Source organism: Haliaeetus leucocephalus, unplaced genomic scaffold (assembly GCF_000737465.1).
Source record: "Haliaeetus leucocephalus isolate CR32 unplaced genomic scaffold, Haliaeetus_leucocephalus-4.0 Scaffold92, whole genome shotgun sequence".
Taxonomy (NCBI): Eukaryota; Metazoa; Chordata; class Aves; order Accipitriformes; family Accipitridae; genus Haliaeetus; species Haliaeetus leucocephalus.
This window is the reverse complement of record NW_010972528.1, coordinates 333,542-345,396: the sequence shown is the minus strand read 5'-3', so window position 1 is coordinate 345,396 and position 11,855 is coordinate 333,542. Positions and strand designations below refer to the sequence as shown.

Sequence of the window (11,855 nt, the reverse complement as noted above, 5' to 3'; positions counted from 1 at the left end):
CGGGCCCGTTTGTCCCGCTGCACCGAGCCGAGCCCAGCCGGGCTGGGCTGCAAGGTGCCGAGCGGTGCCGAGCCGGGCCGGGCCGGGCCGAGCGGTGCCGAGCCCAGGCGAGGCGAGCCGAGCCGAGCCGAGCTGAGCCGAGCACAGGTATCGGGGGCAGCGGGAGCGGCAGAGCCGGGCGGGGGGGAGGAAGGGCGGGAGGGTCCGGTGTTTGCTTTGGGGGTCCCAAAGGCCACGGTAAGGGGCGCTGCCGGGCTCGCCCTTACTGGGGATACTGGGAGGGGATGGTGCGGGGTCCTCGGTGCGGGCACAGACAGGAGGCGCCCACTGGGTGCGGGGGCGAGTGGGGTGGGCATCTGTCAGCCCCTGGGGCCAGCCCCGCAGGACTGGGAGGGCACTGGGGCTCCGCGCGGCTGGGATTGGTGCCACTGGGTAGCACCCTGGGGTGCCCAGTTGGCCACTGGGGCAGGGAGCAGCCTGTGTGGATGGAGCTAAGGGGTGCTCCGTGGGGGCTTTGGGATGCACCCTGCTCCCGAAGGGATGGGGACATTTTGCCTCCCTACGCCTGAGCGGTGGGTGCGATGCCTCCGTCTGGGCAGGGACCGGGGGGTGGTCCCTGCTCATGGCCAGGGCGCGAGTTGTCCGGTGAAGCCTCCAGCCCTGCTAAATGGGGCTCACCCTCGCCTGTCCCAGAGCCACGAAGCCCCCTGAGCCACCCGGGACCAGCTGCACCCAGCTGCTGCTGGCGGCACAGCTGGGCCCCGCGAAGCCCCTGCCATCGGGCCAGGCCCTGGAGGGGAGCCACCAGTGCGCCCCATTCCTCCTCCTCCTCCCTCCTGGCGAAGGGCGCAGCATCCCCGGGGGACCGCCGGTGTCTCGACAGGGTGATCTCCCTCCCCTAAAATGCCTGGTGGGGGCATTCCTCCTGCAACATCTCAGCTTGCTGCTGCCGGTCCTGGCATGCCGCTGCGGTCCTGGCATGCCGCTGTGGGATGCGGGATGCTCTGGGTGCTCCCTGCCTGCAAGCTGCCTGGACTGCCCCTCCAGAGGGACCAGCAAAACCCAGTGAGGCCAGCTGGAGAATTGAAATGAAGTCTCCTGGAATAACCTCCTGGCAGCAAGTCCAAATGGCTGTTGAGGAGGGAAGGCAGCCAAAGCTCGTTTCATGGTCTGAGGGCTGCAGTAACCCCCACCCCCCCAAGCTCCACCGCCAGTGGGGAGCCAGGAGTGTTTCAAAGATGGGGGGGGGGCGCAAATCCTTTAAGCCTGGGTGCGCAGCTACAGTGGGTTTTGCTGTGCCCCTTGCTGGGTTTGCAGCTCCCACGTGAATTAAGCCGGGGACTAAAAAAGCTGCATACTTGGTTGCAGTCCATCTCTTAATCCCACAGCCTGGGGGCTGCTATTCACAGAGCAACAGGTTTGGAAGCAACTGCGTGTTGCTGGGACAGGGACCCCCAGGGCTGTCCCTGCACCTTGCGGTAGCAACTGTGGGTGTTAGAAGGACGCAGTGCTGCGGGGTTTGCAGGCAGCGGGCTGGGTGGCTCCGGGTGCGCCAGTGCCTGTGTGGTACCAGCTGGGCGGCAGCCTGTTGGCGCCTGTTTTTCATGAGGGCTCCGACCCACCAGCTCCCATCAGCTCACCGACAGCTGAGGATTGGCAGGGATCCGGGGAGGGGGCCCACGGCCTCTTACCTAGCTCCTCAGGTGCTGCAGACCTTGTCCCGACTGTGCTTGGCTTTTCTGCAACCAGAAAACCCTGCCGGGACCAGGTTCACCCTCGCCGGGCTCCAGGTTGGCTGCTTCCCGTGCCAAATGCCTGGGAGCCTGATTTGGGGTGCGCCTGGGCTGCTCTGCACCGCCCTGTACGTCCCTTCCCCAGCACCCATGGCATGGGCGGGCGATGGGGACCTTGCTCATGCAGAGGGGAACAAGACCTGGGAGGTGACGGGGTGTTTTGGGAGCCATTTAAAACCCAGGGGAGTGGTTTGGGTGGAGGGAAGGTACAATCTGACCCCCAGGAGGAGGCCAAGGCATTGCTCCTGAAAAAGGCTGAGCAGTGGGATCGCACTGTAAGCACGACTTTCTGCACCCCCCAGGGCTGGTGACGCCTGCACCACTTTATTCCCATTTCACAACAGCCCTCAATTCGCCGCAGGCATACCTGGTTCTTCACAGACCATTTGCAGCCCCTGCCGAAGCCGCAGGCTTTGAATACCACCGAGCTGGGTGCCATGTTGCCCAGGTGCTGGAGGAAGTGCTGATTTAGTTTGCTGCGATATTTCTGTCTGTGGTGTTTTTCAGAAAATGAAACTTTTTTTGGATTTTGAATGTTAAGACCCAGCTTTAAGCAAACGCTCCATCTCGAGAGCCTCAGGCACCGGCAGTCTGCCTGTGCCAGCCTCCCCTCGGCTCTCCCCATGCCTGTTCAGGAAGGGATGGTTGCCAGCGGCTGGCAAAGGACGGATCTGGCAGGGAGCTGTGCCGCTCCCATGGGAATCTTTATCAGGTCTGGTTTTGTCCTGTTGGCAAAACTCAGCTCACGGGTGCTGGGTGTTGTGTGCAACCCCACAGCCTGGGAAAAGCCGAACTGCCGTGCCCCATCCCGTGGCACAGCCGGGCTGCTGGAGCAGCGCAGCTGCCGCTCAGCTCCTCGGGCATTAACAAATGTGCCGGGTCGGACCCTGCCGCCCACCGGTGACGGGAAAGGCTTGCATGCCAATGCCGTGAATAACGTGCATGCTGGCCCCTGCGTGCATGGGCCGCTGGCCAAAGACAAGGGCGCTTTGTGAAGCACCCGGGTGACTGATGCTGGGGCATCCCCTTTGTGGGGGGGTCCCCGCTCCAGCCCCAGGGCACATCATCTGTGGTCCCTATGATGGAGGCTGGTTGTGCAAAGCTGTTCTACATCTTGGGGAGCTCGTCATGGCTTGCCTCTCCGTGCCTCAGTTTCCCCATCCGGTTCCCAAGACCTTGCCTGTGTAACAGGCTGTGAGTGACGAGCTGTGGGCTCATTAGCATCTCGAGGAACAGAGCATCAGCGTATTTTCCTAACAGACCTGGAAGGAAAACAGAGATAAAAGCCCCTGGATCTCCCCATTTCCGGTGTTTGTTTGAGGCGTCAGAGCATCTTCCCTTCTCCTCGGGGAAACACGTCACGTCCAAAAGTCACATGCCATGTCCAAAATCTTAAATACCTGCTGCCAGGTCACCCAGAGACCACAGTAAGGTGGTAGTAAACACCAAGCTTTCTTCTTTTTCGTGGGTTTTTTAGGTTTTTTTTCCCATTTGCCTCCATGTTTAGAGGTCGCAATATTATTCCTTGGCCTTTCTTTCAGAAATCAGTGTGTTCTTTTAATAGGAGGATATAATGCGATGCTCGAGGCTGAGCCTCCCTCTCTGCCAGTGGCAAGGGAGCCTGGTCCAGTCTGCGTAGCCCCAGGGGTGTCCCTGCCACCTCTTTTTACATCATCTGACCGATTTTGCAGCCAAAACAGGAGTTTTTCTATGCATTGTTGTTGTTGGAGGAGCTCACCCCCCAGGCTCTGGCTGGGACAGCAGGTAAAGCCACCCTGCCTTGGGGATGATGGAGTGGAGGTAGGGTTGGTGCCGAAATGGGTCTCTGCTTGGTCACCGTGATAGTGCAGGGCTTTTGGAAACGGTTGATGCTGGGGAGATGGCCTGGTGGCAGTGGGGACGTGAGGCATCACCGGGCAGGGTACCTGGGTGTGGTGATGCCGCGCGTCCTCACTGCCACCCAGGGATGGGAAGATGATGGGGCAGGATCCAGCCCCGGCGTGGGCTTGGTGCATCCGGCTCCCTCCAGTGCTGCTTATCGCCAGCACAGATGAGAACTGCGTTTCCCTGCTGAGAAACCAGTTTCGGGGATTTTCTCTCGCTATTGTTTGGCTCAGGAAACAGCAATCGGCATTGGGGCGAGCAGGACCATATAGGGCTTGGAGGGGAAATACCAGCTCCCCCACCCACATCCCCACAGGGATTTCTGGTCCCGGTTGAGTAACGGCTGAAAGGGGCTGATCCTGTCCTCTGACCACCCCAATAAAATCCCAACAGAGCCAGCACAGCAAAATGGGCTGAAGCCTCATTGGGATTCAGCATTCCCCATCCAGAGGGGATGCTTTCCTGGCACGCTGACTCTGTGCCATCATGCCATGGTTGGCATTCACGTGCCGCTCCGGTGCTTCTGAGCGATCCAGGTGTTTCCCATCACCACTGGCATTTTGCCACCCTGGATTCATGCTTTTCAGATACACATGCCTGTATATGCACGTGCATGTACCTGCCAGCCCTGTCCACATCCCGCTACTGCTGCCTGTGCCATACCCTCCCAGTCCACACTGGGAAGCCTCATTAGCACCACACTCAATTATACCCTTGGCAGCAGGTTAATTAACAACCCGAAGCCCCCATCTTCTAGTGATAAACTGCTGCAAGCAGATAGGGAGGGACAGCGAGTGGGCTGTGCCCACGGTGACGTGCCGGCGCAGGATGTGCCCTGGCTCTGTGCTGGCTGGAGAAACCTCTGGGAGAAGCGCATGCTGGTGGGAGAAACCTGCTAACAGGGACGCCGAGGTTTCAAGCAAGCAATTTTCCCCCAACCTTCCCATCTGATAACTCTTGGGTGCCTGGGAGAGCTCACAAGCCTTTGCAGATGGTGCTGGTGGGTGCCCTGGCACCCACTTGCAGCAAATGAAACAGGATTCGGCCACTCAGTGGGTTTCGAGAAGGATGCTTTGAGAGCAGCACAGGAGTGAGATGCGGCAGTGGCAAACTGGACGCCGGCTTGGCTTTGGGCATTAGCAAGTGTTTGGCTCTGCCGGCTGGTCCAGCAGCCCCCACTGATGCTGTCCCGCCCTGGGGGGGCTCCCGCTGGTTGCTGGACCCTGGCAGGATGGGTCCCGCCAGCCTCAACCCATTGCTGGGGTGACAGCAGGGCAAGGAGGAGGTGAAGCTCAGTGCATCCCAGCAGTGTCAGAGATGCAGTCTGTGGCATGGGCGAGGCAGAAAGCACGATGGGAGCGGCTGCAGTGTGAAGGCTGTGGCTGGGTGGAGTGCGTGGGTGCAGCAGCACCCGAGGGTGCTCGGCGCTGGCCTGGGTGCAGGTCACAGGAGCTCTGGCCACATATAAAGACAAAGAAAAGGGTGGTGGAGCAGAGTGCAGGTTGAAGGGATGGGGAAAGGGGATGTAGAGGACATTGCCCAGCTGGTCACAAGGGGTAGAAGGGGTTTTGGCAGCGGTGGTTGCTGCGTCGGCATCTCAGGGGTGAGCCCAGGAGAGCCCATTTCTGCCAGGCTGAAATGACAGAGTAGTTTGCAACGTGCCCAGCTCCTCGGCTAATCTGCAGAAGCTGAAAGCACCCGAGAAAATAATTTTAGGGCTGGCAAATTAGGAAACCACCATTTCTTTCTGTTCCTATCGCTTGTGATAAGAAACCAAGGCTCAAACCAAAATATGGAGCAGGGAGATGAAGAGGGGACCCCTCCCATGGTGAATCATTGGCAGTTGGTGCCTGTGCTGGGGTGGTGGGCCACCCTCTCCGTGCTGAGAGCCTGGCGACCTGTCTGCCAGCCTCCCCCATCCTTCCAGCCCTGTGGCTGGGGAGCTGGCCGAGACACCAGCTGGTGTCCTACCAGCACAGCCTTTGCTCTCCATCCCCTGACCCCATGGTGTGGGTGATGATACCCAAATACTCATGTGGTCCCTTTCCTTTGTACCCTTCCAGGCTCTGCTTTCTCCTTGGAGGCCAAGCCAAAGCAGAGAGCCGCCTGGGATGAAGGTCCTCCTTCTGCTCCTTCTCTCCCCCTTTCAAGGTAGACTGCCCCAACCGCGTCCTGCCCCGGGACGGTGAGCCAGGCTTGGGCTGCTGGAAGTAATTGGCAACCCCCAAAAATTGGCTGGGGGAGCACCAAGGGGCATTTGCGGCTGTGGCTTCCACAGACTTGAAATGTCTTGTGGGCCGATGTGCCTCTGGTGGGGTCTCTGGGGCAGGATGGGTCCTTTCCAGGGAAAGGAGATGGTCTCCATCCATCCTTTCTGGGGATGGAGAGGTCCTCTGTTAGTGTCTGCTGATGTGGGTAGTGGTACCTGGGAGAGGGTGGCCCCGAGAGACAGGACGTCCTGCTGCACCAGGAGCCCTGGGGAATCGTCCCAGTGTGGCCGTGGGGACACTGGGGAGGTGGCCAACATCACGCAGCCCATCCAGGACAGAATCAGGATGACTGGGGCAAAGAGCCCGGCGTGCCACGCACGAGGCCTGCCACGGGGGTGCAGTGTTTGCTGGGGGTGGCCACCCCTCCGGCTGAGCCGGTGTCTCTGTGCACTTGTGCAACGCAGGGGTGGGAGCCAGCAGCCATCGGGAAGAGGACTTCTGCTTCTGCGGTGACCGAAACCAGACCCAGAGCAGCTCCGTCATCTACGAGCATGGCCCCGCCACCATCTCCATTGAGAACACGGCCCAGGCGCTGATCATAAAAAGGCCCTTTTTGCCAAACAGGAGAAACTCTTACTACAAGTACAGCTTGCCCCCTGCCTTGGGCAGGTACCGCTTCTGCGTCTACTGGTTCAAGGCCAACAGGACCCTGAGGCTGGTGTATGGGAAGCAGAGCTTCCTCCTGGGTGGAGACCAGTCCAGCAGCATCGCCCGGGGGAAGGAGAGTCAGAAGACTGAAAGAACCAACACCTCCATCTTCAATGTGTCCTACATCTCAAAGGGCGGGAAGAACACCTCCCTTGACAGTGCATCTGAATACTTCTTCCCCGGTAAAGGCAATTCAATGTTACTTTAATGAAATGAAGGGTTTGTTTCATCCCCAGCCCATTCTCTAGCCATCAGCAGAGCATTGGTGGTGTCCCAGTATGTGCTACAGAATGATGATGTGAAAACATAGCTGAAGGATGATGGAAGGGAACATAGGTTTGCTTGCTTGAAGGAGCCCAGAGGCAGCCTGTGGTACCCAGGCTCCCTAGAGATGAAGATGGAGATCTTCAAAAGTGTTTTGCCCCCTAAAATCCTGGGAAATAGTGTGCTTTGCAGAGGTGTCCAAGGGTCCTGTCTGCAATGCTAGGCACCTAGCTAGCCTCAGCCAGCCTGGTCCCAATGGCCGCAGCAGGAGCCGAGCTCTGGGTGGCAGGGGAAGCCCTCTGGGTTGGGGTCTCCATCAGCTCCCCAGGCTTGGGGTCACCTTGAAGCCCTCTGCTTTCTGCTCCCACCAGGGCTGTGCTTGGTTGGTTTGGGGCACAGGGAAGCTGGCTCTGCCCATGCGTTTCATGGCATTTCCTTTTGTGTGCCCATCAGCCTCTCCAGAGAGGATGCCTGTCTGGGAGCAAGACGTGGAGGAGCAGCTCACCGCTTTGGACAGCCTCATCGCCCAGCCCCTGGCACTGGCCACGGGAGCCATGGAGCAACGGATGCTTCGGCAGTGAGTTCACAGCTCTGCCATTCCTGCTGCCACTGATGCGGTGCCCGCTGCATCCCGCTCACTGTGCCCCTTCCTTGACAGCAAACTTGGGGAGCTGGAGAAGACGCTGGCCAGGGTGGAGCTCGAAGGGCAGAACCAGACCTTCGGAAAGGCCACCGTGCATGCGACTGTCCTGAGGGTCCAGCCCACTCAGGCTCCTCGGCACCTGGCCTTTGCTTCCCAAAGAGAGGTGGGTCCTGGGCAGCCTGCCCTGGTGGTCTTGGCCCACTGGCATCCTCTCCCAACTTCTCTCCTGACGAGTCTCTCCTTGCAGGAAGGTGGAGAGGTCCATGGGTTCACAGTGGACCTGCCGAGCAGCCTGTTCACGGTGGCGAAGAAGAGGGAGGAGGGGGTGGAGCACAGGGTGCTCCTCATGGACATCAACAGCCAGACCATGTTCCAGGTAACGCCCATGCGTGTTGCATGGTGGGGTGTCCCCACTGAGCTGGGGGTGCTCACTCGGAGAAGATGCTTCAAAGATGAGCTAGAAGCTTGATGGGGAAAGAGGCATGGGACCTCCTTCTTGGGGACTCTCACACATTTCAGGCCTGGCAGTTCTCCCTTCCCACACTGCCACCGCCTTCTCTTCTCCAACAGGATGAAAACAGCAGCCATGTCCTGGGTGACAAGGTGGTGGGCATCTCCCTGGTGGACATGGTGGTGGCCAACCTCTCCGACCCAGTGGTCCTCACTTTCTTCCACGACCAGCTGCCGGTAGGTGGGGAAACAGCCTCATTGAACCTGATCCCACCAGGAATGGAGGGGCAAGGAGGGCTCAAGCCCTGCCAGCTTAGAGAGTGGTCATAATCCAGCAGGTCCATGCCCTTGGCCTGCCTGTACGGCGTCTGCTACGTCTTCTGGGGCTGTGTCGTGACCATGGCTTCACTGTGTGCACTGGTGGTGGCACTGCCTGTGCCTGTCCAGGAGATGCTGCTTTGCAGATACGTCACCTCCAGCACAATCTTCAGGGCTGGGGGACACTTTGAGTTAACAGTCCCTTGGCTCATTCATGGACCTGTCAGGTGCCTGCTCAAAGCTGAACCCCTTGTTTAAAAAAGGGGACCTGGTAGGAGGTATCTGCTCCGCGAGCTGCCAAGAGAATGATCTTTGCCTGGAGCCCGCTCCCATGATACGGGACAGTTTGTCTCCTGAGATCGTCTCACCTCCTGCCCCATGTTCTCCCCTATCAAATGTGCTGGCCAGGCAACAAACCCACTGCTGCACCCTGATCAGGGCCCGTGGTTTTGTCATTGCAGAGGAATGTGACCCCGCTGTGCGTCTTCTGGCAGGAGGACACCACCGGTGAGTGCTCCTGCGCTTGGGTGTGAAGCCAGGTGCTGCCTTTGCTCCTTTTGCAGGGTACCACAGACCCACTGGTAAGGGTAAAAGTCGCTCTGCACCTCCCTTTCTTGCTCCAGCTCCATAAACCTTTCCTGCAGGCTTGATTTCAGGTTTTTCCCACTGTAGCTAACCTAAGAGCTTTCTCCCTCCCTAGGGGTAGGTCCTGATGCTGAGGGTGCTATCTGAGTGTGTGTACTTGGCATGGGACAAGCTGGGACCCCCACCTTTGTCCTCCCCCCTGCCATGGACACCTTGCCCTGAAGATCCACAAACCCCACGCAGATGTTCCTGCTGCTCACCAGCCGCTCTCTCTTTCTCTTGCGCAGCCAGCTCTGGGAGCTGGGACAGCTACGGTTGTACAACAGTGATGGGAGGCAGACAGACAGACTGCAGATGCAACCACCTCACCTACTTTGCCGTGCTGATGGTGGGTAACACCTTCCCGCAGCTCTACATCATTCCCACCGGCTGTTCTTCCTCACCATCTCTCGTTCCTCCTTCTCCTCAGGTATCCTCCCCAGAGATCACCTACATACACAGGGATTACCTGAGTATCATAACCTACATTGGCTGCCTGATCTCAGCTTTGGCATCTATTTGCACCATCTTCTTCCTCTACTTCAGGTACAGACTGACAGTCCACCCCACTACACCTGGGTGGGCACAAACTGTCCAGATGCAGTTGGTGGCCTGGCTAGAAGCATGGTAAAGGAGACATGCTTGAAGAAAACAGAGTTCTCCTCTCTAGAAACCACCCCCTCGGCCAGGTATCCTGCAGGGCACTCGAAAACACTGGCTGTTTTCAATGATTTTGGAAATCAGCTTGGTGGTTGTTACGGATCTGGCAAGCAGAAGCCTGCAAAGATCTTTTCAAGGCCCTGGTGGAGAACACGAGTGTTTTCTCCTGAGTCATGTCACTGATCCTACATGGATGATTCAGAGCTGAAATGATGTCGCTCCCTACGCTCCATGGCCTAGATCTGAAATGCAGGGTCAGCTGCAGGGACCTGAATTTGCACATGTAGCGGGGGGTCCCACCTGTGGGGTTAGGTTCTCAGCCCCTGACAGCACCAGAGCTCCTGGCTCTTCTGGCTGGGGTGAGTTGCCCCATGCAGAGCTATGGGGTATTGTGGGGCCCCAAGGATGCTGGTCAGGCGTGGTGGTGAGGTCTCCCCACCTTGATTCTCCAGAAGCAAGCAGCGAGACCAGATCACGAGCATGCACATCCACATGAACCTGCTGGGCGCCATCTTCCTCCTGGACGTCACCTTCCTCATCTCTGAGCATTTGGCTTCCAGCAGCAGTGAGGCGGTCTGCAGAGCCGGGGGGCTGTTCCTGCACTTCTCCCTCCTGAGCTGTCTCACCTGGATGGGCATCGAGGGCTACAACCTCTACCGGCTTGTGATTGAAGTCTTCAATGCCTACCATGACCACTTCCTCCTCAAGCTCTGCCTGGTGGGCTGGGGTGAGCATGGGGGAGGCAGAGATGCCCTGAGGGCATGGGCCACTGGGTGGGGGGGCACCTGGGTGGGTCTTTCTCACCATATACAGTGCCTGGAGGGGGATGGAGATGCAGCTGTGGGGGAGCAGATGTCTGAAAGCAGAGGGGTCTCTCTGTCAAAAGACTTGGTAGAGGAGACAGTGACTGAGAGCAGAAGCTGGTGCTAGAGCAAGGGTGGATCACCCTGGGGGTCACCCAGCAAGGGAGGCACGTGAGAGCCACTGCTTGGGGTCTTTAAATAGTAATGGGATCCTCTCTTTCTGAAAGAAACATCCAGGACAGTCCAGAGAGATGGGCTTGATGCAGGAAGCACCCACACATCTCTGCCATGCTTTGGGTAGGAGGCTGTGGTAGGAAGATCTCATGAAATTCCACAGCCCTGGGAGACCCCCTGGCTGGGGTCAGTGTAGCACAGCTCACTCCTGGGCCGGGGCTTATGCCAGGCGTCCTTGTTGTGTGAGCCACCCTCAGTTCCCTCTTGGGAGGGAGGACATTGGTTTGTACTCTATACGGGGAGAAAGGGGCAACAAGTCTTTCCAGAAGGTCCAAGGGCCAGGGACTAGGGCAGCTGCTTCACTCTGTTCTTGCCACCCAGGACTCCCCTTCTTCTGCGTGACGCTGATCTTTCTGGCTAGCTGGACGAACTATGGCCCCTTCTCCATTCCTGTCTATGAATCCGTTGGTGGCAAATCCACCAATGCAACCATGTAAGTCATGGGAAATGGGTTGCCTGGTCCCTGGTCTTAGATAAAGTCAACTGGCGAAACCTTCACCATGTCCTACAGGCTTTCCTTAGCCCAGCTGTGGCTTCTCCGGAGCTTTGGGCAGGGTGGGGGTGGGGACCCCACCCCCCCCCCGCCCCGCGTAACTAGGCTGGGCGCTGGGTTTGCACCACACCTTCCTGCTTCCCCCGACCCCTCCAACTCATATCCCCATGGGATGATACAGCATAACCCTCTGCCCTTTCTCCTCCCTCCAGATGCTGGATCACAAGCCCCCTGATCCATAACGTCGTGAACGTGGGTTTCTTCAGCCTGGTGTTCCTCTTTAACTCGGTCATGCTGGGGGCCATGGTCCGGGAGATCCTCCGGCAGAACAAGAAAGGCCACAAGCTCAAGCACGTCCTAGCTCTCTTTGGGCTGAGTATCCTGCTGGGCATCCCCTGGGCGCTGGTCTTCTTCTCCTTCACCTCCGGCATCTTCCGCCTCGTCTCCCTTTACATCTTTACCATCATCAACTCCCTCCAAGGTGAGCTTGGGACACCAGGCTCCTCTGAAGGGCACCGGGGCTTTCATGGGGTATTGGTGGGGTGGTGACGGTGTACGAGAGGAGCTGTCCCTGGCAGGCTGGCTGGCTCATTCTTGGCTGCTCTTGGTCCTTCAAGGGGGTTCACCCACCCTTCCTCCTTCCTCTCCCAGGTTTCCTCATCTTCCTCTGGTACTGGACCATGGTGCTGCAGGCGAGAAAGTCCCCTGACTCGCAGAGCAGCTCCGACAGCATCAAACTGCAGCCCAACAGCAGCTAGAGCCACCTTGGCT

General features: G+C 58.6%; 1 protein-coding gene across 1 annotated transcript; it reads left to right on the top strand.

Annotated features, from left to right (window-relative positions):
- The first annotated feature begins 5,788 nt into the window (after positions 1 to 5,788).
- On the top strand, positions 5,789 to 11,855 carry GPR56 (G protein-coupled receptor 56). Its single transcript, XM_010583112.1, has 13 exons — positions 5,789 to 5,828; positions 6,352 to 6,777; positions 7,313 to 7,436; positions 7,518 to 7,665; positions 7,750 to 7,878; positions 8,073 to 8,189; positions 8,732 to 8,777; positions 9,143 to 9,243; positions 9,325 to 9,440; positions 10,007 to 10,281; positions 10,913 to 11,024; positions 11,297 to 11,565; positions 11,736 to 11,855. Exons 1-13 carry the CDS (start codon positions 5,789 to 5,791, stop codon positions 11,840 to 11,842), a joined length of 2,010 nt encoding a protein of 669 aa, XP_010581414.1. The 3' UTR covers positions 11,843 to 11,855.